At 52.7% G+C, this 26,311-nt stretch overlaps 1 protein-coding gene across 2 annotated transcripts in view; it reads left to right on the top strand.

Annotated features, from left to right (window-relative positions):
• Window positions 1-5,060: 5,060 nt before the first annotated feature.
• Window positions 5,061-26,311, top strand: part of LTBP2 (latent transforming growth factor beta binding protein 2) — a 113,983-nt gene continuing 92,732 nt past the window's right edge. For both annotated transcript variants that reach the window (XM_077941395.1, XM_015144131.3), the window contains exons 1-2: window positions 5,061-6,311; window positions 13,979-14,049. In XM_077941395.1, the coding sequence (XP_077797521.1) occupies window positions 5,818-6,311; window positions 13,979-14,049 (565 nt within the window). In that variant the 5' untranslated portion in view covers window positions 5,061-5,817. The remainder of the gene's footprint in view (window positions 6,312-13,978; window positions 14,050-26,311) is intronic.

The raw sequence follows: 26,311 nt of genomic DNA, 5'->3' as shown, positions 1-26,311 counted from the left end.
CAGCCTGCGTGACAGAGTGAGACCCTGTCTCAAACAAACAAACAAGCAAACAAACAAGCAAACAATGAAATATCAGTTGGTAAATGGAGTAGTAGTAATTGACACCTGCCCCTAGCCCCATGACAGGGTAAATAGGGCTGGCTAGCTAGTTTGTCCTGAAGAGGAAATGGCAAGACAAGAGCATCATTATCTCAACTTTCAGATAAGAAAGTAGAAGCCAAGTGAAGCTCAGTACTGTGCTCCATTCACAGAAGACAGAAATGTTCCCACATGGTTGTGGGAGGCCCTTTCCAGCACGCTGTGAAATACAGGCCAGCTCACCTTACCTTTGCAGGAGCATCCAGACCATGGCCACCACCACCAGCCAGCATGTCATGCCCACTCGGAGGAGACAGGCACCGGCAGACGAGGGCAGGGTGGTTGTGAATTCTGGAAGGGATGCCAGGTCATGGCATCTAAGGTGGAATAGTTCCGGCAGCCTTTGCGGGCCTTAACAACCTCACACAGGAGGGAGTCGGCGCCTCTCTGTACGGCCTCCACCTTCCAAACTGGAGGCCGAGGCTGCACAGTGCAGGGGTCCCAGCTGCCCAGTATCTGCAGCAGAACATCCAAGCCCATGAGCGGCTCCCATCTGGAAGGCTGGGGGCCCAATCAAACCTTCCTTCAGTGATTCTTCCCTCTGATTAACCAGGAAATGTGTTATTTGTTCTGAGCAGGGGAACGAGCTCTCCTAGGGAGAGGAATTCAGGGCTGGAGGTCCAGTTACTTCCAAGGAAGAAAAATCCCTGGAATTCTGTCAGGAGTCTGGGTCTCAGCAACGGGGGCCGAAATGCGGCCCTTATTTACCAAATTAGTTCAGGTTCTGATAGACCTCTGGCTGCCAACATTATTCCAGTGAGACATGGAAAAGCAGTGAGTTTTCCCTGGGAGTCCAGGAGACTGCTGTCCCTTGCATGGGGTATGTGTCTGGGCAAACCTTCTCCCTGCTGGAGTCTTTTTATCAACCCTTTACACTCCCTCTGCAGAGTTTTCCAGAGATGATTTTCCTCCCCAGACCCAAGAGATGGGTGAGTAGGCTTAGCAGCATTCTCATGAGGGAGAAAGCTTTGATCAGGGGGTGGGAAAGTGACACACGGCGAGTCGGGGCCGTGCTGAAAACAGCTTCCCTTCTTTCACTGGGCCAAGAGGATTGAGGGGGGCAGAAAGTTCTGATAACCCCACATCTCCAGGGAATTACACAGTGGGCTGGCAGGCAGGGAAGAGGGCATTTGGGGATATGCCCTAGAGCTCCTTTGGTGGTGATAGTGGTGGGGTGGTTGGAAAGGTCATGATTCAATTGTGAAGAGGGCTCCAGGCATACAAGCCCGGGGTGGAGGCAAGGCAGTGTAACCTTAAAAGCTTGGGCATGGGTGGAACATGATCCAGGTTTGAATCCTGCCTCTGCTGTTTATCAGCTGTGCCATCTTGGGCAAACCAGTAGCCATTGTCAGCCTCAGTTTCCTCCTTTGTATGTGTGGAAATCATAATGCCTCCTTTGGTGGGTTAAATCCACCAATTGATGTAACATGTTTAGCATGGTGTTTGGGCTACAGTAGGCTCTATCAGTTCTGGCAGGTTAAAAAAAAAAAAAAAAAGCCAAACTCAAGTGTTTGTGGGATTGGAGATTCTGAAGAGCTGCAACCAGTCCCAGCAATTAGAGGGTAAGGGAGATTTGGGCAGTAAGTAGGTGGCTGGACAGAGTGTGGCGCTGGGATGGGGTAGAAGATGCCAGTCTTTGGAGTAGATGAACCGGGTTGTGGTCCCTCCAGCGAACAGGGTGGGAATGTCCAAGGACCACTTGTACTTACTGAGGAGTGGAAGGGACGCCTGATGGTGAGAGAATGTGTCTGCATGAGGGTTTTGGCGGAGGCGAAGGGTGAGGGATGAATGGGCGGCAGACTTCCAGAAATGCAGACGGAGGAGATGGAGCAGTAATAATGACTTGGACACACAGGAGGAAAAAATAGCTCAGGGACGAAGATGACGCCAAGGTTTCTGGCTTTGGGAGGCTCACGGGGAACTGAGGTGGGTCTTGAGGGATCTACAGGGCAGCTCCTGAAGGAACTGGGTGGGTTCCGGGGAGAGGAAGGGAGCCCAGAACTACAGAGGTGGGTGGATATCTGGGCAAGGAGAGGCGAGTGTGGACCTGGGGCTTCCACAGCTGTGAAGGAGCAGCGTCCCAAGAACAGAACTCAGCATTCTGGGAACTAAGGGGCATTCCTGGTCAAATGCAAGGGGTAGGGTTCCAGGAGACCTTTAGAGCCAGCCCCAAAGGCAGTAAGTACATGAACCTGGATCAGAAGCTGCCACCCAGTACTCAGTTCCTCTCTCTTAAAATGGGTCTAATGATACCAGCCCTCCCCATTTGATGGGATTACTGTGTCCTTCAGTTAGCCATCCATTTCACACATGTTTCTTGGCTGTTCTAGGTTCTGTAGAAACAGTGGTGAGCAATGCAGACAAGATATCTATTGCTTTAGAGCTATCATTGTGGTTTGGGAAGTCAGACAAGAAATGATTTTATAGGTTGTTGAACAGGACTTTTCCTCTGCTCTTGGAATATCTGCTGAAGCCACAAAGAACAATGAGGGCTAAATATTCTTGCATTCTGAAGAGAAGTACTAGGCACCTTACTAAAGGCAGAACAGGTTCAACAACAATCAAACCACATCCCTCAATTCCAGTCTACAAATGAAAGGGATGAAGAAAGTCACTGAAGCATAACACTGTTGCATTTGTGGGCAGGGCTGAGATTTCACCTGAGGGCATTCCCCCACGCAAACCAAATGAAGGGAGATCCCAGAGAGAACCAGTCATCTGCAAGAAGAGGAGGCTGTGTCCCTATAACTGTCCCCCAACTGATGCTGACTATGTTGCTGGATGTTGCAGGCACCTTGGTGCATTAAACTACAGCAAGATAGTTCATGGGAGAACCCAACATATGTCTTTAGGAATTGAGGACGTACATAAATGAAGAGACTTGTGTGCATTTCCTGTCTGGAGAATTCTGATATTGGAGCCTGGCTGGAGTGGCCTGTGTGGCAAGGTAAGAAGGGGGCAGGGTGAGGAGCAGCCAACCAACCCACCATTGTTTTGCCTGGCATAGGTGGGACAGTCCTATGAGAGACAGAGGATGCAAGAGTCTGCGAGAGGTTGACCAGAGAGTGCTTTGCTATGGCAACTCAGGGTGGAGGTCCTGTAGAGAATCTCCCAAGAACCCACATATGTGCCCATGAAAAAGCCAGTGCTTGGCACCTGCCAACCAAGGGTACCTGTCACATAAGGCTTTGCTACTTTTCCTCTAACACCTCTCCCCAAACCTTGACAAAGAGGAGCCATAGCAGAAAAGGAAGGTCAGGAAAACAGACCACACCCCACTCTTGCCACTGCAGGATCTCTAGCAAAGGGACAGGGGAGAGGAGGACTATTAAATAGGATGTGATATTGATTAACTTGGATGAGGTTTTGATCTGGACAGGAGCAGACTTTTTGTGCCTGAAAATGGGTCTTAATTATAGAAATAGAACAGTTCTCATGTCTGGTAGGGATGACCTCTCAAGCCAAGGACTCTGCCTGAGATGTCATTAAGGGTGGGAAAGGGAAATTTACCATAATATGGTTGGAGGTAGTAGTGGAATAGTTTCCAGTTAGTCCTCTTTAGGTTCAGCCCATTAAAAAACTCAGTTACATGAGCAAACAAATCAATAACAAGATGATGTCAACTGTTTTATGAAGATGAAACAGGGTAGTGTGTTAGAGAGTGATGACTGGGCTGCTCTAGATGGGGGTCAGAGATGGCTACTCCAGGAGCCGATATTTAATCTGAGAGGAGCAGTGATGAGGAACTATCCTCTAACATCTTGGAGAGGAACCTTCCAGTAGAGGGAAGGGGGCATTCACTTGGCTTGTTCAAGGAGAGAGAGAGGGCCAAGGCAGTGGAGTGTGGTGGGTAAGGGAGAGCAAGAGGTCAGATGAGATCAGAGCGGGGGCAGCCAGTTAGGGCTTTGTAGGCCAATATCAGGGGTCGAGGCTTTATTCCAACAGTAGGTATTACCTGGGCCCGTCCTTTGTGTAGTGTGGGAGGTTGTGAACTGGTGCCTGCCTGCCAGCTCCTTCACTCTGCCTCTCTGGGAAATAGGCTGTACAAATGTGCCAGGGGCAGCCCTGTTGATCCAAGCCTTTAAGCTATAGGGAGGGGGCATGAGTGAGAATGGTGTGCTGATTACTGGGGACACGAAAACGGTGGCAATCAGCATTTCCACACCCCTGCCCACCTCACTGCCAACACAAGAAGATGTGAGTGCACATACTGGGTCAATCAGGGATCACCGAATTCCCCTCTGAGTAATTTCTGAGTGAGGGGCTGGGGTGGGATTCCAGGAATGGACTCAACCAGAGGCGGGAGGCCTGGATTCCACTCCCCTCTTTCACACACGCTGTCTCCTTGAGTGGCTTACTCAAGAGGCTCCTTGTCTTTGCCGGGCGAAGTGACTCACGCCTGTAATCCCAGCACTTTGGGAGGCGGAGGTGGGCGGATCACCTGAGGTTGGTCGGAAGTTCGAGACCCACCTGACCAAGATGGGGAAACCCCGTCTGTACTTAAAAAATAATAATAATACAAAATTAGTCGGGCTTGGTGGCGCATGCCTGTAATCCCAGCTACTTGGGAGGCTGAGGCAGGAGAATCGCTTGAATCCGGGAGGCAGAGGTTGTGGGGAGCCGCGATCGCACCATTGCACTCCAGCCTGGGCAACAAGAGCGAAACTCCATCTCAAAAAAAAAAGAAAGAAAGAAAAGAAAAAGAAAAAGCGGACCCCTCTTCTAGGGGCAGCCATCACCACGCCAGGCCTAGGCGTGACCCTCGTGCCACTGGAGGGGATTGAGATCCAGAGCGAAGGCGGCGGCGGCGGCGGCGCCAGGGCTCTGCAGCCACGGAGCGCCGGGGCCGCCAGCTCCGCCAGGGGGCGCGCCCGGGACCTCCCTGCGCCCCGAGGGCCGCGCCCCGCGCCACCCCAGCTCTGTCCGGCCCTGCGGAGGGCGCCCCCAGCGGCCAGGGCGCAAGCGGAGGGGCCGGCGGCCCTGTTCCATTACGCGGACCTCGGCGCCCCTCCCGGCCTTCTTCAGATCTGCGAGGCTGCAGCCTGGGTCACCCGATCCAAAGACGGTCCCTGAGGCGAGGCGCGGGAGAACGATTCGGGGCAGATCGGCAGTTCGAACTTGCCCAGGGCTGGAGAAAGGCGGCCCGGTGTCCCGGTCGTGGCAGGCGCCATCTGCCCGACCAGCGCCCGGGTCAGCCCCGCGCCGCCCCCTGCTCCGCACGGGTTAATCCCCTTCGCCGCCCGCTCGCCGCCCGCTCGCTTCCCGGTGCCAAAGTGGGTGTTGCTGGAATTCCTCGCTCCCTCTCCCGTAATGAGGGGGCTGAGCTGTCCCTCCGAGGAGGGGGCCTGGTGTGGATAAAAGAGACGAAAAAGCCGGGGGAGGTTTCCAAAAATAAAACCGTCCGGGTCCCCTTCAGACGGCTGCAGGCACGGGGAGGAGGCGCGAAGGTGCGGCAGCAGTGAGAGCCCAGCTGGAGTAGGAGCGCTGACTCGAGGCTTGGGGCGCGCAGCCCTCGCTCCGCGGAGAACCGGGCCCCCAGTCGGCCGCTTCAGGGCCCCCTAGACTCAGAGAAGCCGGCCGCCGGGCGGGGCCCGGAGAACAGCCCGCGGGCGTCCAGCGCGCCGACCACAAAGCTCTTCGCGGTGCCCGCGCGCTCCACTCTCCAGCCGCCCCCGCGCCATGAGGCCGCGGACCAAAGCCCGCAGCCCGGGGCGCGCCCCGTGGAACCCCTGGAGAGGCTTCTTGCCGCTCACCCTGGCTTTCTTCGTGGGCGCGGGTCATGCCCAAAGGGACCCCGTAGGGAGATACGAGCCGGCTGGCGGAGACGCGAATCGACTGCGGCGTCCTGGGGGCAGCTACCCGGCAGCGGCTGCAGCCAAAGTGTACAGTCTGTTCCGGGAGCAGGACGCGTCTGTCGCGGACTTGCCGCCGGTGGAGAGGGCCCAGCTGGGCTGGGGAATCCCCAGGAGGCCCACCGAGACGGAGGCCAGGAGGCCGTCCCGCGCGCAGCAGTCGCGGCGTGTCCAACCACCTGCGCAGACCCGGAGAAGCACTCCCCTGGGCCAGCAGCAGCCGGCACCCCGGGCCCGGGCCGCGCCGGCTCTCCCACGCCTGGGGATCCCACGGCGGTCCGGGGCTGCGCCCCCAACCCCGCCGCGAGGGCGGCTCACGGGGTGAGCACGGGAGAGGGAAGTTTGGAGGGTGCAGAGGGGAGCCAGGGCTCATTTGTGGAGGGGCGTGCAGGCGAGAGGAGAGGGCGCCGGACTCATGCCCTCGTCCCTCTGTCTTTAGTACTTCGGGAAACAGCCCCGAAGTTCCAAAGTCGGGACTGGAAGATTTGATCCGCTTTCCAAGAGTTTAAGGCAAAGATAGATCCTCATCCTAATCCTTTCTTAGCAACGCGCTCGGAGCCCCGACGTTAAATCCTTTCGCAAGGCGCCTCTCCACTCGCCCGCGCTCCTCCTGCCTGCAACTAACGAGCTCTTGTAGACGCTTGCAGCGCTGCTGGGATCCGAGAGGCAGCGGGGAGAGGGCAGTGGGGTGGGCGCTCCAGGCTCTTGAGGCCCAGGGGAGGTTGAGCCGGCTCAGGGCGCGGGTGGGCGGAGGTGTCGGGGGCCCCGTGGCGAGAAGGTAGATGCGTCTCCGGGAAGGGAGCTGGCAGCGAAGCTGGTGCGTCGGGACAAGTGTGTGGATTGGGGCGTGGGTCGGCCTGCGCAGGCTGAGAGCTGGATGCGGGCGTGGGCGTGAGCTCTGGGCACTTTGGGCGGGAAGCGTGTCCCGATGAGGCTGCGACACAGTGGGCGCGTGGAGAATTGGATCAGTGTGCTCTCGTGCCTCTAGGTGTAAGCACAATTTGCGCGCGTTGCAGGGCTGAGCTACCCCACAACACTGCAATTTACTTTTTTGCTCCCCCTGGGCACCACCCCCGGCCCACTGCGGGCGCCGTCGTAGAGTGAGAAGATGCCCCAGCAATCCCCATCCCCAATCGGATTATCATGGCTGCGGGCGCTCTCCACCTTGCTGGGGGTATGACAGGTGCCTCTGGAATGGAGGGCACTGAGCCCTGGACAGTGAGGGGCTGGGTGGGGCCACCATCGAGAAGTATGGGAAGGGCTTTGGCAGCCTCTCTTTGCCTGGGCCCGATTTGCCAGTTGGGTTTAGCCCTGGGGAACAGCATGAAAGATGCTTGTACCCCGAGACCTATTCCAAGGACCTTGCGCTTCACACCCTTGGCGCTGTTTTCCTTGGCTGGAGCGCTCTTCTCATATTTCAGCAGGATTCATGCTCTGTCTCTTTCAGATTTATGCTCAGAGTGGCCTTTGGCCACGCTTGCCCCATCCTCTTTCTCCCTTCACCCTGCTTTATGTTTTTTCATAGTACTTATTCTATCTGATATATTCTATTCCTATTTATGTGTTTATGGCCTGGCCTCCCAGCCCACACTAATGCAAGCTCTATGCAAACAGGGACTCCATTGTGTCCATTTCTGTGTCTCTTGTGCCCAGAATAGTGCCTGCACTAGTTGGTATTCTCTAGGTATCTGTTGAATGAGTGGATGAACTCCCTGCCGCCCGTGGAAGGCCCAGCTTCAAGCAGGCGGAGAGTAGATCCATGCATTGCCAAGTCGCTTACACATAGGATCATTCAACAAGTATTAGTGGAAAGCACCTGCTGTGTTTCAGCGTTTTCCTTTCCTGATCTGTGCAAGTGAATGCATGCTTCTAAGGATCCTGCATGTAGAGCATGGGAAAGGGGATGGAGGTCCAGAGTCCAAGGCATTGTTCCTGCTGAGAGAGCAACCCAATTACTTAATATCACATTGAAGAAATGAACAGATGCTTTCTAGTACTGGAAGGTTCCTGTTAAGTGCAAAGGAGTGGGGCAGCTGTAGCTGAAGAACTGAGTAGATGGGACCTGTGACCTGGGGTCCCTGGGACTCTGTGGGCAGCATGTGGGGAAGCAGAGGAGAGGTGGCAGGAGGGAGGCCTGAAGGTGAGGGTGGCATGCAGGTGTAGCACTGCCCAAGGACAAGGGCTTTTTACTGTTGGCACTGGCCCAGGGGTAGCACTGCAGCTCTGGTGTACGGGAACCCAGAGACATAGCTTGGGCTGGAGCAGGGAGGAGCTTGTACTGCAGGCATTCAGGTGCAGGTGAGGTGCGGGGGAAGGTGGGGAAGTGGAGCGTGGCGACTGGAGGGTGCACTATTAGAAGTCATGAAATGATGTGGTGATGAGCAAAGCAAATTGTCACCACAACAAGCCTGGTGCATGTGAACAGGCATGTGAAGACGTGGGCTGGGTGCCACCTGCTGTATACAGGTGCACACATCACATGACACACTGATCAGGCTCCTCCCCCAGATTGTCTTCTTCAGCTTTAATAGAGAGTGGGTTCCCTGACACTCCAGTCAGCCACTCCATGTCAGCTGGGGAGGACCTGAGTGGTAATCTTGTTTATTCTCTTCCTCCACCCTGGTCCATTCTGGTTAACGGCTTCTAGTCAGGCTGATCAGGCTGGCCATTCATTGCCTTGTGAGCTGCAGACAGCCAGGGACCAAGTGCCACCTGCTGGTGAATCTTGGAACTGCACAACTACTACTGGAGCTTCTTCATTTATTCAACAAATATTTTGGAAGGACATCTATAGCCAGGCCCTATACTGGATCCTGAGGATATAGCAGTGACCAAGACAGGCAGACTCTGTCCTCATGGAACTTTCAATGTAGTGAGGATTTATTGCACATAATAAAGATTTATTAAGTTTGTGCCAGGCTTGATGCTAGGTATCTAGGATACAGCAGTGACCAGAGTGGACACCATCCCTACACTAATGAAATTTACAGTCTACAGGGTTTCTTTTTCTTTTCTTTTCTTTTCTTTTTCTTTTTTTTTTTTTTGAGATAGAGTCTCTTGCTCTGTCACCCAGGCTGGAGTGCAATGGCATGATTTTGGTTCACTGCAACCTCCATGCCCGAGGCTCAAGCGATTCTCGTGCCTCACCTTCCCGAGTAACTGGGATTATGGGCACGTGCCACCTCACCTGGCTAATTTTTTTTGTATTTTTAGTAGAGATGGGGTTTCGCCATGTTGGCCAGGCTAGTCTCAAACTCCTGACCTTAAGCACTACATCCACCTTGGCCTCCCAAAGTGCTGGGATTACAGGTGTGAGCCACCACCCCGGCCTCTACAGGGTTTCTTGAACCAACCTCACAGTATACCACCTGTATAATATTTTTCTCTACCTTTCCCTCTTGTTCTGTTATTATTTTTCTTTAACTTTATATTCTGTTAAATGACAGGATTTTGTGTTTTATCTATTTTAAAGTATATTATGAAGTTTTACAAATGCACTAAAAGGTATTGAAAATAATATAACTTATAGTCTAGTTTTATCAAACCTTAATATTTTGGCATATTTTAATTCCAGTTTTTTAGTTGAAATTTCCTCTATAAATTTGCCTCCTTCCCTCCCCAGAGTTAACCACTACCCTGAATTTAATTAATTCCAATAGATGTTTCTACAATATTACTATAGATAAATGTATCCACAAAATATACAATGTTGTTTTGCATATTTTAAACTTAGATAAATGATACCATATTTCATTATTCTTCTGCAATTTGTTTTCCCCTCCTCATTAGATTTTTGAGACGTAACCATATTAATATAATTAGCCCAAGTTTATTCATTTTTACTGCTGTATATTATTCCTTTGTCTGAATATTACCACAGTTTATTCATCCTCCTGTTTTTGGACATTTAGTTGAATTACATTTTTTTGCTATTACAGACAGTGCTTGACTCATTTTTCTCCGTAAATAAATTCATAACTGAAAGGAAACTTTGTATCATTATCATCATAAGTTGAAAGCAGTACCACTTGTTATAAAGAGAAGGTAATTGTAGGAAAATTGAAATGAAAACAAAATGTTCTTAAGTTCTAGTCAGACATCATTCATTATCTTAGGAAGCTCAACTCTGTGGCAAGTTCTCTCTGTTGGAAAGGGGGACTAGCATGTGTTGAGGGGAGGACCTGGCCTTTTTCACTGACATAATTAGGTTAGAAGGATCACTGAAAAGAGAATCACTTTCTCACCATGTAACTCATTGTCGAATGTTGTGATCTGTAAACCTAAAATGCCTTTCCTACCCTCAGTGTGGCTCATCCCACTTTTTGTAAAACTCCAGATTAAATGAAGCAAAGAAGTATCAATCGTATACCACGTGTTGGGTACTGTGTTAGACTCTAGAGGCACTAGGAGAAATAAGAAAGAAACCTCGAGATACCCAAGACGGAAATACAACCAATGACCTGAAACAGGCAGTACTAAATGATCCTAGCAGATGCAGATGGAGAATGAGGGAAGGCTGGGTACATGATGTCAGAGGAGGTGGGTTTTTTTGTTTGTTTGTTTGTTTTGTGAGTTTTTTGAGACAGAGTCTTGCTCTGTGGCCAAACTGTAGTGCAGTGGCACAATCTCAGCTCACTGCAACCTCCTCCTCCTGGGTTCAAGCGATTCTTCTGCCTCAGCCTCCTGAGTAGCTGGGACTACAGGTGCGCGCCATCACACCCAGCTAATTTTTGGTAGAGACAGGGTTTCACCATGTTGGCCAGGATGGTCTCGATTTCCTGACCTCATGGTCCACCCGCCTCAGACTCCTAAAGTGCTGGGATTACAGGTGTGAGCCACCTTGCCTGGCCCAGGGGAGGTTTTATACAAAGAAGGTAGTATCTGATCTGGAAGTCTTGGAGTATGCAAAGGATTTCCATCAGTAGATCAGAGAGGGAAGGCATTCTAGGCAGAGAGAGCAGCCCAGGCAAAGGCGTGAAAGTGAAATCCGTCAGGCAACTGGGGAGCAACAAACCTTGCATCCTTGGAAGAGCAAAGCCTTGGCTGTGGATGGTTGTGGATACAAGGTGGGGGTGATGGGGGCAATTAGACTGCACAGGCAAGTAGGCACATGGGTGCCAGGTGACCTTGTAGAGGCTGGTGGAGAGCTGTGGGAGGTTTTTAACAAAGGGCTAGTGTGATCAGATTTGGCCCAGGTGGAATAGCAGCTCTCCCAGACTGCTAGCCAGATGTGTCCTCTACAGTGATGCTGGATACTGGACTAATGTGTGCTGAGTGGTGTCAAATGGAAGAATGAACTCAGATGATCTCTGAGAGGTACCTTCTAGGGAGCCAGAGCGATTGAATTGTATATCCCAGCTGTTCAGGCTCATTTGCTCTCTCTGCTAGCCAGAGCCCACTGAACTGACAATTCCCAGCTGGTCACCTCCCTGGGCCTGCACCCAAGACTTTAATATTGGCCTGTAGGGATCCTCAGAGTCTCTCCTTGGGGACCTGAATCTCTCCTGAGTGCCCTTCCAGCCCCAGCCTGGCTTCTCTGCCTGGCAGCCTTTGATTCTGGCCAATCCTCCCTGTGGCCGTATATCCCTTAGAGCCTACTCTGCAGGCAAAGCAGGGCTGGTCCCTGCACTCCCACAGTCAGCTGCAAAGCCATCCTGAGGGCAGCTGGGGTGACGGCTGGCTCAGCGGGCCTCCTTGGGCTGGGCTCCATGCCATGACCTCCCAGCCAGGCAGGCTCCTGCGTCCGTGCTGTCTGGGTTCCCACAGGCCCTAGTTCTTTTTTTTTTTTTTTTTTTTTTTGAGACAGAGTCTCACTCTGTCGCCCAGGCTGGAGTGCAGTGGCCGGATCTCAGCTCACTGCAAGCTCCGCCTCCCGGGTTCACGCCATTCTCCTGCCTCAACCTCCAGAGTAGCTGGGACTACAGGCACCCGCCACCTCGCCCGGCTAGTTTTTTGTATTTTTTTAGTAGAGACGGGGTTTCACCGTGTTAGCCAGGATGGTCTCGATCTCCTGACCTCGTGATCCGCCCGTCTCGGCCTCCCAAAGTGCTGGGATTACAGGCTTGAGCCACCGCGCCCGGCCAGGCCCTAGTTCTTAGAAAATTCCCAGAGCACAGTGTCTGTTTCCTCTCAGAGCCCTCCTAGCCCCACGAGAGGTCTTGTCACCACCACAAGGGGTAGTGACATACAAGTGGGTATGTAGCTTCCCCTTCCACTGGGGCACACCCCCAGAAACTCTGGGTCTGACAAGCAGCCCTTTCCCTGACCCCAGTGACATAGGCCCTGATGCAGCCAGGAAGCTGCTAAAGGTGGTCGCCCAGAGAGGCTTTGAGGTGGCCCGAGTGGCACAACTCTTGGCTGGTGGGACATTCTGGGAGCTCCCTGGGAGGGAGGCAGTGCCCCACAACTTTGGGCCAAAGGGCCGGGAATGGGCCTCTGCTTTTTCAAGCTGCAGGAATTTATTTTGAATTCTTCATAAGACTCCAAAAACCACATAAGCTTTGGGGTCCACTCAAATGTCAAACAAACTCCTAAGTGGGACCAGATGTCGCCATGCTGGCCGCAGAGATCACAGGAGCGGCCGCCCTGCTCTGTCCTTCTCCTGTCCAGCCTCTGTACTTCTCCCTCCCCTCTCACCCTCCAGTTCCAGCGCCCAGTGACAATTTCTGGTGATAAGGATGGAAGCCAGAGCCAGGCCCAGCCTGCCAAGGAGTCGCTCCCTAGAGGTCTTCAGGAGAAGCCCTTCTAGGGAGTCGCCCTGGTCTAGGCATGTGGGTCTTTAGCTGCAGAGTCAGGGCCGGGTGGAAACTGCTGGTGCTGCTGGAGTGCACCAAACACCTGGAAGCAAAGTTTGGGGAACTGAGTGAGTGCCCCAGCACTGTATATCAGTGTCTCATGTGGGTCCCTCAGAGCCAACATTAAGGAGTAGCTGAAGGGCTGGGCACAGTAGCTCACACCTATAATCCCAGCACTTTGGGAGGCTGAGGTGGGTGGATCACCTGAGGTCAGGAGTTTGAGACCACCCTGGCCGACATGGTGAAACTCTGTCTCTATTAAACGTAATTTTAAAATTAGCATGGTGGCAGGACCAAGGTTGCCATGAACCGAGATTGTGACATTGCACTCCAGCCTGGGCCATATAGAGAGACTCAAAAAAAAAAAAAAAAAAAAAGGAGTAGCTAAGGGAAGAACTCTATTTCCCTATAGAGTAATTCCTGTTTGCCTCTGAAATAAAAATTATGCAGAGGCAGCTTAACCCACATCCCCAGCCCCATCCTCCTGCCAGCTTCCCACCTCGTAAGCCCCTCTTAAGCAGGAATTCTAGAGCCCCCTTCCTTCAGTGTCCACTCAGGGCTCAGCCTTTCCATGCACCAGACTGCTGGGGGCTGAGACTCCTCAGTGTGCATTTGTTGGCAGGTGACACCTCATATGACCTTGAGACTGTTTTATGTGTGTCTTCCAGCTTCCCTTGGATCGTCAGCATTTGTAGGGCAGGGACCTTGGTGTTTTGTTTGTTTGTTTGTTTTGTGAGAGGCAATGTAGAGTTGGAGAATGGCTTAGAGTTGGGCCAACCCAGGTTTGAATCAGGCTCGGGCACTTACCTGCTGTGTGGAATTGGCAAGTCACTGAACCTCTCTGAACTGGCTTGTTTATTAGCTTTAGGATCACTGTCATTGTTGCCCCAGTGGACTGCCTTCTTTCTGTCAGATGTTAAACATTCTCACCTCATTTAACCATTGTAACAACCCAATTAAGCAGCTATTGTTATCTCCATTGTACAGATGGAGAGAGTGAGGTTTCCCAGGGACATGCAGAGAATGGCAGAGTCAGGATTCAATCTTAGATTTGCACGTAGAATGGGGACAGCCTTCCCAGCCTCTCCGTGTTCCCCCAGGCCTTTCCTGTAGAAGGTGGAACTGTGGGAAGGGCTGTGAATAGTCCCCAGCTCTGAGCATCCTTTTGTTGACTCTGTTTTGGTGACCCCACAGGAGGAACGTCTGCGGGGGACAGTGCTGCCCAGGATGGACAACAGCAAACAGCACCAACCACTGTATCAAACGTGAGTGCCTCCACCAGTAGCAGACACTCCGCTGTATCAGACGTGGAGTGCCATTCCCCATGCTACTCCCGGGGCAGGTCAAGCTTAGGGACTCCAGAACCTGGAGCAGAAGCGTCTTTCCTAGTCTGCGTCCTGGAGATGCAGCCCCTCTTTAAAGTGGAGGCAATATCCAGTGGAAGGGAGGAGGTTTAAAAATGCCTCCAGCTGGGACTGGGAGTGGTGGCTCATGCCTGTAATCCCAGTGTGGGAGGCCGAGGTGGGTGGATCACTTGAGGTTGAGAGTTGAAGACCAGCCTGGTCAAGATGGTGAAACCCTGTCTCTTCTGAAAATACAAAATTAGCCGTGCATGGTGTTGGGCGCCTGTAATCCCAACTACTTGGGAGGCTGATGCAGGAGAATCGCTTGAACCTGGGAGGCAGAGGTTGTGGTGAGCCAAGATCGTGCCACTGCACTCCAGTCTGGGTGACACAGTGAGTCTCCTTTCCAAAAAGAAAAAAAAAAAAATGCCTCTGGCTGGACATAGCTTCTCAAATGAAATCACTTATATTTTCAAAGCTTCCTGCATTCCCTCCTGCTGCCCTACTGTGTTGGCCCCACTCACACTGCTGGCAGGGTCTCAGGAGCCCGTCCGCACCTGTGTTCTGCAGAACATGCTTGGCCCAGAGCCTCTGCATCCCACATTTCCAAGGGCACCATTCATGGGATGAGAATCCACCTCTGCCCTGGCCCCTGGCCCGATGACCCTGGCTCTGATCAGTACTCTCAGGACGGTCAGATGACACTCTCTGACCCATGCCTGGAGCCGTCTCCCCTTGGACTACTCTGATGTCTGGCAGTCTGGCTCGAAGCAGAGAAAAGCCATCTTATTTTGTGGAAACGGAGGAGTGAGTTGGGAAGAGCCAGAGCCTCCATGCCCGAGCCTCTTCCACTGATGGTATCAAGGGCATTAACAACAACAGGAGCCAGTACCTTCACAGCACTCACTTGGTGCAGGGTGCACTTTAAACATCCTCTGTGGCGGGTGGATGAGGAACGCGAAGCACAGTTGGGTAACTTGTCCGAGGTCACATGGTCAGGAAGTGCAGAGCTAGGATTTGAATCCAGACAACCTGACTCCAGGGTCCTTCTTCTTAATACCTGTACCCTGCTGCCAGGTATCTCACCTTCATTTCTGGGCCTCACTTTCTGCATCTGTGAACTGGAGGTGATGGTACTATTGCTGTCACTGCTACTGCTACTGCTACTATTAGCTAACAACTGAGTACGTACTACTGCCCAACACTGCGCTAAGCTCTTCACATGCATTATCTTAGTTTGACCTGTCAGTCATCTTATGAAGTAGGTGTATGTTTATCATCGTGGCTTACAGATGAGGAAGCTGAGGCTCGGGTTGCTTGGGAAAGACGGCCAAGCTCCGCTGCTGCAAGTGCTGAGCTTGGGCTGGACCTTGGCAGACTGACTCCAGAACTCCGGGCTCCCATCTCCTGGGCTTCATTCCCTCCCAACACCAGAGGGGGCTGGGCATTCCAGAGTGTGGAATCCCCACAGACCATAGCAGATATGGGAGTTTGAGGGATCCCCTTGGATCTATCTCCTTCCTCCCACAGGCCCCTCTTGGGTCCACATCAGCTCCCCAGGAACTCTGCCTGACTGTCCTTCAGGTGGCTGCCCCTGCCTCTGCCGGTCCCAAGCCTGGCTGCAAAGCCTCAGTCTCAACAGCTCCCTTCCTTCAAGGACCAGCCCCAGGCCCTTCTCAGTAGGAGGGCTTCACAGTTAATAGTCCAGGTGTGTGACAAAACATATGATGTTCCCAGCACGATGGATGCCCTCGTCTGGGAACATCATATTTGGTTCTATGACGTAGGATAACGTGGTTATCCTGACACCCTACTTGACAGGATGCAGGATGCAATGGGGTTGCTCCCATTTCCACGAGGCTGGACATGCGGGTTTACCAAGCTCTTGGCTTCTGCCTCAGGCCTCATGGCCCTGACCCTCTCTGCCTGTCTGAAGATGCAGCTCAGGCAGAATCTTCGGTCCCTTCTAGGACCTCCAGATAACAGAACCAGAGCCAAAAACTCAAAAACGAACAACAAAGCAGATCTGCTTGAACACCCTTTCCTTTTCCAGGAACCTGGACGCGTGGGGGCTCTCAGAGGTCAGGCCCTCTGTGGCCAGGGGCACCGGTCGGGGAGAAACCCTTGTCCCTCACCATTTTATTTTTACTTTTAAATTTTTAAATTTATTTTTTGAAACAGAGTCTCACTCTGTTGCCCAGGCTGGAGTGGAGTGGCACAATCTCGGCTCACTGCAACCTCCGCCTCCCAGGTTCAAGTGATTCTCCTGCCTCAGCCTCCTAAGTAGCTCGTATTACAGGCACCTACCACCATGCCTGGCTAATTTTTGTGGGTTTTGTTTTTTGTTTTGTTTTGTTTGTAAAGACAAGGTTTTACCACGTTGGCTCTGCTGGTCTCAGATTCCTGGCCTCAAGTGATCCTCCCACCTCAGCCTCCCAAAGTGCTGGGCTTACAGGTGTGAGCCACCACGCCCAGCCCCTCATAATTTTAAAGAAGAAGAAAGTGAGCCTCAGAGAGGTGGTGACTTGCTCAAGGCCACACAGCTCATTGGAAAAGAACCTGAGACTCAAAATCAGCTCTGAGCAACTCCTCTGGGTAGGGAAGCCAGGGATGTGGGTGGCCGGGTGGCTTTATGCTAAGCAGAAGCGCTGGGGCTGGGGTCTGGCACTGTTATTTTTTAAACAGCATCCCAGGTGATTCTAGGTGTGGCTAAAAATCACTGAGGAGAGTTGGGGGTCAGTCATAGGGAGATCTGCCTTGGGGGCGCTCCTCAAACTTGAATGTTCCCCCAGTCCTCTGGGAATCACATCAAAGAGAAGATTCTGGTTCAGCAGATCTGGGTGGGGGGCAGACATTCTGTGTTTCTAACCAGCTCCCAGGAACGCTGATGCTGCTGGCCCAGGGACCATACTTTGAGTAGCAGGGCCTTTTAGGACTCAGGAGGCCTGGGCAGGAGAGATTGGGACTTGGAGGTGGGGAAGAGGGTTGGTATGTTCGAGAGAGCGTAGCCTTTGCTGGGAGGCAGCATTGGCTGATGGAGAGTGTTGCTGAGGTTTGAGCTGAAGCTGCAGCGGGTGGCTTCATAGGGGGTGGGCTTCTCCCCAGCTGCCTGAGGGGTCTGGGCATAGGTCTCACTTGGGCCCTCCAACCCTGGAAGTTCTCGGTTTCCTAACTTGCTAGTGATGTTCCAGCGTTATTCTCTGCCAAACTGGAGTTTCAACCCTAGAAACTCAAGGTTGAGTGAGTTTGCATACTGTTACAGTACCAGCGCATGTGTGTGGGGGTATCCTCGTGCCCCAGCGGGTGCTGCGCCAGGATGCTGAGGCAGGATGCTGCCAGTACCTTCTCCCCTGGTATTTCTCTCCCTGTCCCTCTCACCCTGCTGCCCCCTGGTCACCCACCCTGACCCAGGCACAGAGGCCAGCAGCTCTCCTGGAGGGGGTTGCCAGTGGGTAACAGCTTCTCCTGCTTGAAGTTGGCTCACCCGCAGCAGGGCTGTGTGCTTATTAACTGGTCCCTGTGCTGTTTGCTTGTTGCTATTTGGCTGCTAATAAGCCTAATGAGAACCACGCAGGCGGGCGGTGGGATGTTGGCACTGGATGGCTTCGTCCAGAGCTCCGCAGAAGGGGGGGCTCTTGGCTCCACACCCCGTCAGCTGACTCTCCCCCACCCCTGTGGCTCTGCACCTCCCTCTCCTCTCCCAACAGCTGCCCTCCTGGCTGGGGCAGAGACTGCCAATGTCAGGGAATGTTCATGATTCTGTCCTAGCAGTTTCACACATGAAGGGATGCTTTCCTGGGCCGGTGAGAGATGGGGGCCGACATCCGCCACTGCCAAGGGTAAAGTCTAGTGCCAGAACCACGGGGAGACTCAGTCTCTCCCGGATATCTGCGGGCCCAACCCACTGCCCATGCGCAGGGAGTGCTGGCTCCTGCTCAGTTGCCCTCTCTTCCCTCTAGCAGAATCCATCCCAGGTCACTGTCACACACCAGTCCGTCTCCCAGGCCTGCCCTCCTTCCGCCCTGTTCTGCAGGTGCCCATTGCTGGAAGCCCAGCCCATCCTTCCACCTTGGCGGGGGCTAGAGCTGGGCTGCCGAATCCTCCTCCAGTCTTGGTATCTGCCTTTCCTTCTGTGGCTTTGCCAGCTCTCTCTCTTGGGATTTATGTGTTTATGTATTTGTGGAGGCAGCTGACTGCGGCCTGCCGGGCCCTGCCCAGCAGAGGGGAAGAACTGGAGGGTGTGGAGTGACAGTGTCCTGTTTATAGTTGCAGCTTTTGGAAGACTGTCCATTCTTCCCAGACTGGCTCCTGCCCAACCCCACCCCAACTGGGGAAGGGGATTTGAATACTCCCTAGACTTCTCATTTTATCTCAGCCTGGATGCACAGGGGCTGGGGCTGCTTTGGGGAGGACAGAAGAGAATCCCTGCAGCTGTCGAGGAGGAGGCAGGCAAGTTACTCTCTCACGCCTGCCCCCAGCAGCAAGGCTCGATATTAAGAGCATGTACTTTGGATTCTGGCACCAGATCCCTGGAGACATGTTTGAGTCCCAGCTCTGTGTCCTGGGGCAAGTGACTGGCCCTTTTCTAGCCACAGGGCCTCATCCATAAAATGGGTATAACAATCTATATAGAATTGGTTTTGGGGATGAATGATATGAACTTGATAGCTCTTACTGTGTGCCAGGTACTATTCTAAGTACTTCATATTGTTAATTTTTAATCCTCACAACAACCCTATAAGCTACATTGGATTTTTATCCCCATTTACAAATGAGGTTGGCTTTCTGTCCGAGTTATGCTACTGAGACTCAGCAGAGCCCAGACATGAATCCAGGTAGCCTGGCTCCAGAGCGCAAGGGCTTAGCTCTGTGCTTTCTGATAAATGAGTAAATGTGTGTAGACAGCCTGGCGCAAGCTAAGTTTAGCTGGTATTTTAATGCTAGATCAGGAGACCATGCTGGACTGCCTGGATTTAAATGTCAGCTCTCGGCTCCACCACGTGGCTGAGGGGCTATGGGCAGCCTGCTTAAAGTCTTTGTGTCTTGGTTTCCTCTTCCGTAAACCAGGATCAACACTGGGCCCTGTCTCCCAGAGTTGTAAGGAACAAATGAGGTCACTTAGGTCAGATGTTTAGTTCAAGGCCCGGCATGTGTGATGCACTCTATACATGTTTGGCCTTGATTTTGAAGGCAGGGACTGTGTCTCACCACCCCCAGCAGGCAGCATGCTGGGTACAAGGTGAAGGGTCCATAAGTGTATACTGAATAATACATGGCCTCCCCCGGCCCTGTGCTGAGACAGCCCTTTCTGCTGCCCAAGTTCTATCGACCTTTCCAGAAACTCCCCACAGTGTTCAGGGGATCCTGGGGATGGACGCTGGAGTGGGTCTGAGGATTTTTCTGCATGTATCACATGGGCAATGGAATGGCATTTCCCCAAGTCCCCATCTCAGTCCTACAAGAACCCTGTCTCTCCTGATCTGAGCTCCTCCTTGGCTTCCCTGAGAGAGCCTGTTTGCCCCGTTCATGCCAACCACATCCCAAAGTGGAAGACTGTGGCAAGGTGGCTAAGAGCCCCAGCTTCAGAGTCAGACTCCCTGAGTTCAAACCCTTGCTCCATAACTTACTAGCACGGTGATCTTGGGCAAGTTGTTGATGGTTCTGCCTCAGTTTCCCCATATGTCAGATGGGGACAAGAGTAGTACCTAGTGTAGTTATAAGAATGAGATGTTTACGTGAGGTAATAATACGTGTAAAGCGGTGAGCCCAGCACTTTGCTATGGGAAATGCTTAACAAGCCTTAGGAAAAGGGGTCAGGGCAAGGGAGGGATTTTCATCTTCACTAACTGGTTAGCACCTTCCAGAAGCCAGGAAAGTCTCATCTCCAGATGAACCATCCAGTGGGGACTCCGAAGTTGGCAGGGAGTGGTGGAGAGGAAGGTGGGAGATGGCGAAGGGGAATAATTATATGACCTCAGTGGAACGCAGCTGATATGTAGGGTGCAGTCTCATCAAGAGACCCTGTGCATTTCTTACGCCTGCATGGGGGTACCCTTCTTGGGGAGATCTTCCTGGGGAGCAGGTTACCCTGAGGCTCTTTGTCCAACGAGGTGATTAGGAGATGTCCTTGACTGGAAGCTTCCTGAAGCCAGGTGCTGTGTCCTGCTGACACTAGTGGAGTGCCTGGCCCTCTCTCCACACCTGTGTCCTTTGTACGTGCTTGGGGCCTGTTTATCAAAGAGCCGAGTGGGCAAATGATGGCATGGGTGACTGAGCTTCCTCCCTCCATCCCCAGCTGCCTCTTCTCAGTCTCCTTTGCTGGCTTCTCCCTCTCTACCTGACGTCTTAATGGTGGGCTTACCCAGGACTTTCCCCAGACCTTCCAAGTCCCTCACCCCAAAGAGGGGGGCCATAGGAGCCAAGCGGAGCATGAACCGCCCCTGGGTATTGAGTGCCGGCAGGCACTGTGCCTGACAATTGACATGCAATACTTACAGTAATGCCCGGGGCTCACTCTGCCTGGATGTGCCAAACGCTGTCATCTTCCTTCAAACCCTCATGGTGTTCTCTGTCCTGGTCCCCTCCTGTGTCCCTGGCTGCTGCTTCTCCTCTGCTCACTACTAAACTGTGGGTTTCCCAGGACTTAGTCTGGGGTCTTCTTCTTTTCTTTGTCTTTGCATTGCTCCCGGAACGATCTGCTGCCTCCTTGGGGATGTAAACATCGTCTCTGGGCCAATGACGCCCAGATTCACATGAATCCTCTGCCAGGCCTCTCGTCTGACCAGTCTTCCGCGTCTGCTGCCTGCTCAACATCTGCGCTTGATGCCTCCCAGACATCCTCATCCCAACTTGTCTAAAATGAACTCGTGACTTCCCTTCCTCTGAGCTAACTCCCCCGTGCAGGTCTTACCCACTCTGTTAACTGGCACCGCCATTGACCTGACTGCTCGAGCGAGACACCCAGGGGCTACTGGGACACCTTCCTCTCACTCAGGCTTTGACATCAACCCATTATCAAGCCCTGTTTGTTTTACTTCCTCAGTCCCTCATGGACCTGCCTGCTTCCCTGCTGCCTCTCTGGGCCAGGGCCCTGTCACAGCTCTCCTGGGTGACACTGCAGCCTGCTGCCCGCACTCCCTGCCGTCCTCAGCACATCCCACCTGAACCTTCCTGCCGCGGTGTCTCTGCACTCACCCAGCTCCCCGAGTGCAGCCCGGGCCACTGGTCTCCAGGCCGGTGGATGCGCTGCTGCCTCTGTTTCTGCTCCCCCTCATCTCTCTGTGCGGCTGGCCCTTGTCATCTACCCAGTCTCTGTTTGGAGGTATCCTCCTCAGAAGGGCTGCCCTGGCCACTCTGGCTTGAGTGGCCCCCACTGGCCTTGTTCTTCTGGATCTTGGGCCCTCGACTGTCTCTTCCATCCCTCACATACCAAGTTCTGCTCCACTTGTTTGTTTTTATTTTTATTTATTTATTTATTTTTGAAACAGAGTCCGGCTCTGTTACCCAGGCTGGAGTGCAATGGCGCCATCTTGGCTCACTGTAACCTCCGCCTCCCAGCTTCAAGCAGTTCTCCCTCAGCCTCTCAAGTAGCTGGGATTACAGGTGTGTGCTATCATGCCTAACTAATTTTTTTATTTTTGTAGAGATGTTTCGACCAATGTTTGTATTTTTGTAGAGAGGTGTCATCATGTTGGCCAGACTGGTCTTGAACTCCTGACCTCAGGTGATCCACCCGCATCGGCCTCCCAAAGTGCCGGGATTATAGGCATGAGCCATCACGTCCGTCGTGCTCCACTTCTTTGTTTAGCTATTGAGTGACAGTCCCTCTGACTAAATTGGAAGCCCCCAAAGGACAGTCTCTCTTGTTTGCCATCCTGGCAAGTCATGCATTTGAATGCCTTACTATTTTCCAGAGAACAACACTGAGGCCCACAGAGGCGAGGAAACTGGCCCCAGGTGAGGTCCCACAGTCAGAACTCAAACACGGGTCTCTGACTGCAGGGCCACACTGTCCTTCATGCCCCTGCCCTGGCCTCTCTGAGTTGTCAGTATTTGGAGTGGTGTGCTCATCCTTCCCGACCATCCCGGGCCTGGGTGTGGGGCTGGTGCTGCCGTGGGAGGGTGGCTGGATCCACTCCAGCCTAGAACTGTCTCCCCTGGAAGCCGCTTCTCTAGAAAAGACTCATCCCCAGGGACCCCTCCCAGCCTGTCTCACCTCTGGGGCCCCTCTGGCACTGAGGCTTCCTCCCAGAAAAGCCTTGGGACTGTGGGGATGGTTAGGCAACTCTTCTCTGCTTTGGGGCAGCAGCTGGAGAGGAGCCTAGGCCTCTCAGCCCTGAACTGGGCCCAGAGTCTTCCTCCTCATGCCTGCTGGAGCCAGTGGGATTGGGGCTGCTCTCTGCCCCAGCCCCTGGCCCCGCGGCTCCCCGGCCCCCACCTGGCCCAGCCTTGCAGCATTTGTTAATGCAATTAACAGGGCGGTCCATGCTGAAGGGCTGGGGGCCAAGGTCTGACTCACACCTCCCCTTCCTCCCCTCCAGCCGCCAAACGGTAGAGGCCCTCTTGGCCTGCCAGACAGCGTCTGCAGAGAGCAAGTGAGGGGCCAAGAACGGCATCTTTCTCTCATTAGGAGCTTTTATGTGAACACAACTGCTATTTTGGAGCTGGGCACTTGGCCGGCCCCGGAGCCCCAGTGCGGTTTCCAGCCGTCCTGAGCCGTGGCCCCGGCACAGCTGTATGGGAGCTGGGGAGCCCCTGAGGCCCTGACTTCTCCCACAGCCTGGGGGCTTGGGCCCTCAGTCAGGGCCTGGGAGACACAGCCCCTGGGCAGAGCTTGAGAGTGGAGAGAGCGATTCTGAGGTGGATTCCGAGGGTGGATTCCGAGGGTGCGTGTCAGCCAGACAGGGATTCCCTGGGCTAGGGGATCTCTGACATCAGGGTCCCTCCCCTGGAAACCAAAAGTCAAGGTTGTAGAGAAACAGCTCAGGGCCACAGGTGGACCCCCCAGTAAGCAGATTCCAGGAGCAAACTGAGGTCTCCAGGTGGGGGTCCAAGTCGGGTGCCCAGGGAGGTCTGAGGTAAATCCTATGGATGAGGTGCAAACTGTTCCGTCTGCGAAGGCCTCTAGCTGTGAAAGGGGGCAGGGCGCCGACCTGAGGAGGGGATCGGGTGGCTCAGCGGATAGGGTCTTAGCATCCCACTGGCACAGATTTTAGGGAAAATGGAGGTTTAACCTGGGAAGCAGCTGAGCTTCAGGAGTGGGAGAGCTGGGCCCAGAGTCTGGAGTTGAAGTTGCTCCCCCAGACCAGAGTGGGTGGCACTGGAAGCCACTGAAGAGGGAGAGGCTGGAGGGGCCCACCCTGAAGTCTCTGCCTCCTCTATCTAACGGTAATAGATGAGAAGGTGTCTCTGGGGCCCAGGAAAGAGAGCTGATGACAAACGCCTTGCCTGGGGGTAGGGTGGGGGTGGGGAGGGGCCTGGCTATATTTGACACCTGGAAAGCAGTCCCCACCCAGCCCCACAGCCCTTGGTTGTTCATCTCTGTAACCAGGGCCTGATCCCTGGAGACATGTTTGAGTCCCAGCTCTGTGTCCTGGGGCAAGTGACTGGACCTTTTCTAGCCACAGGGCCTCATCCATAAAATGGGTATAACAATCTATATAGAGTTGGTTTTGGGGATGAGTGATATGAACTCGGTAGCTCTTACTGTGTGCCAGGTACGATTCTAAGCACTTCATATTGTTAATTTTTAATCCTCACAACAACCCTATAAACTAGATTAGATTTTTATCCTGAGGGCCTGAGTTGACATTGCCCCTTCCTGGGGAAAGGGTCATAGCTGAGACGCTCAGAGGCCCTCTTGCTTCTGGGGGAGTGATTTGTTTTGCTGTTGTTTTAAGCTTTGCTGTGCTGGCCAGTGGAACTTCCTGTGATGATGGAAATGTTCTGTATCTTGCTGTCCATTGTGGTAGCCGTGAGCCACATGTGGGTGTCAAGCACTTGAAATATGGCTTGTGAGACTGAAAGAACTGAATTTTAAATTTTATTTAATCTGTATCCATTTAAATTTAAATAACCACATACAGTTCCTGGCTACAGTGTGAGACTCTCTTGAACAGCACAGCTTTAGAGAGAACAAAGTACGCCCACATCCAGGTGCTCAGCTGAGACTCACAACAGCTCTTTGAAGCAGTAATTATCAGCCCCATATCGTGGACGAGGCCACTGACACACTGGTGGAGACATCTCAGCGAGATGACATGTGTCCAGGGTCATGCAGCTGAGATGTAGCAGAGCTGGGGTCAAACCAAACCAATCCTCCTGCCCCCCACCCCGTGTTCTTGCTACTACCCAGTAGCTAATCAACAGGGGCTCCGAGCAAATGGTGGGAGCAGCCTGCATGGGGTGGTCGGGAGGGCTGTTTCTAGAATCTCTCCCAGGCCTGCCCATTCTGAGTTTGGTCCCTTCCCAAAAGTAGGGGTTTTGTGTGGAAAATCTGAGCAAACCTTTGTTGACTGTTCTGGGGTAGAGTGAGGGGAGAAGGGGCTCAACTAGGAACATGGGGGGATTAGGGGAACAATGCCTTTTATTTCTTGCTTTTAAAGCAATTTCAGGAGTTTTCTTTTATTCCCCTCGCCTTTTGGCGTCCTGCTGCCTCCACAGAGCTGAACACCCAAAGCTGGGACTTTCCACCCCTCTAATGCTCAGTGAAGAGCGGGTGAGGGGGTACGGAAAAGAAAGGATCCCGGAGGAACCCAAATTATGAATGGCTAAAGACCGACATTGGCAAGCGAGCGTGAGGAGGCTACGTGACAGTGTAGTCTTCCGGTTGTCCGAGGGTACTGTCCCAGGGGCTGGGGGGTATTCCGTCTTCTGCAGATCAACTCCCGGAGGCTAAATGTGGACATCACGGTATCATGCTCGATAAACGGACCAATAATCAAGTGGAGATTCATTAGAGCCACATAACCCATACTGGGTTGATTTCTGAAGTATAAGGCATGATCTTTACTCATTTAAATTTTCACTTATTTATATATATTTTTAGAGACAGGGTCTTGCTCTGTTGCCCAGGCTGGAGTGCACTGGTGCCATCATGGCTCACTGCAGCCTCAAACTCCTGAGCCCAAATGATTCCTCCCACCTTAGCCTCACAAGTAGCTAAGACTAGAGGTGGGCACCATCATACCCAGCTAAGTTTTAAGATTTTTTCTGTAGAGTTGGGATCCCACTATGTTGCCCAGGCTGGGCAACTCTTGGACTGAGGCAGTCCTCCAGCCTCAGCCTCCTAAAGTGCTGGGATTACAGGCATGAGCCATTGCACCCACCTCTAGGATCTCTACTGTTGAGGAAAAATTGGAGGCATGAAACTCGCTGGCCCACCATGGATGGAGGTTTTCTCTCTTAAAATTCCCACAGCACTGCATGGAACTGCCTCTCCTGGGACCTCAGCATTTCCTTTTTTTGTTTTAAGCAATAGCCTCTGCCACTGGAGGTTCTGAGATGGCTGATTTCCTTTTGGATATTTAAGTTTTGAAATCGTGCTCATTTGGAATAGGAATGTTTCACTTCAGCCTCCTTTAAACAAAAGGACACATGACCACGATTGCCCCTCCCTCCCAAAGGGTCACTGGACTTCATGCACCAGTAATGTTTCCAAAAATATCTTAAGTACCAACCTACAGTGGCCAGCTTTTCATTTTTCCAAGTGAAGCCATTAGGAAAAAAACAAGAAACAAAGCTAATTACCACTTGCCATCACCTTTAATTAAAAAGAACATTTTAACTCCAAAAATATAGAAAAGACATCATCGCAAAAGACACTCTTTAGATGGGAAAAATACAGCCTATGAAAAAGAAACAACCCAGGAAAGGGTTTCTTTTCCTGACTTTATGGCAGACCAGTAAAAACTGTCAGAACAGTCCCATTCATAGACAGGCACTGGAAGCCACCATCATGGACCATTTAGGGGTGACTTTCAGGGGAGTGGAGAGAGAGGACAGGAGTCTACATACTCCAGTTCCGTAACGCAAACACTCAGCTCAAAACACAATGCTTACATTTCCGTGAGGAAGCCCGGTCGGCATCTTGCTGAGACTTGTGAAAACAAGAGGGGATGCGAGTGAAGCCGGCGAGAGCTGGTTCTAAACCTCCAAAAACCTGAAACTTGTTGGAGGCTCTGCC

This window comes from Macaca mulatta, chromosome 7 (genome assembly GCF_049350105.2).
Source record: "Macaca mulatta isolate MMU2019108-1 chromosome 7, T2T-MMU8v2.0, whole genome shotgun sequence".
Classification (NCBI taxonomy): Eukaryota; Metazoa; Chordata; class Mammalia; order Primates; family Cercopithecidae; genus Macaca; species Macaca mulatta.
This window is presented reverse-complemented; position numbering and strand designations above follow the sequence as displayed.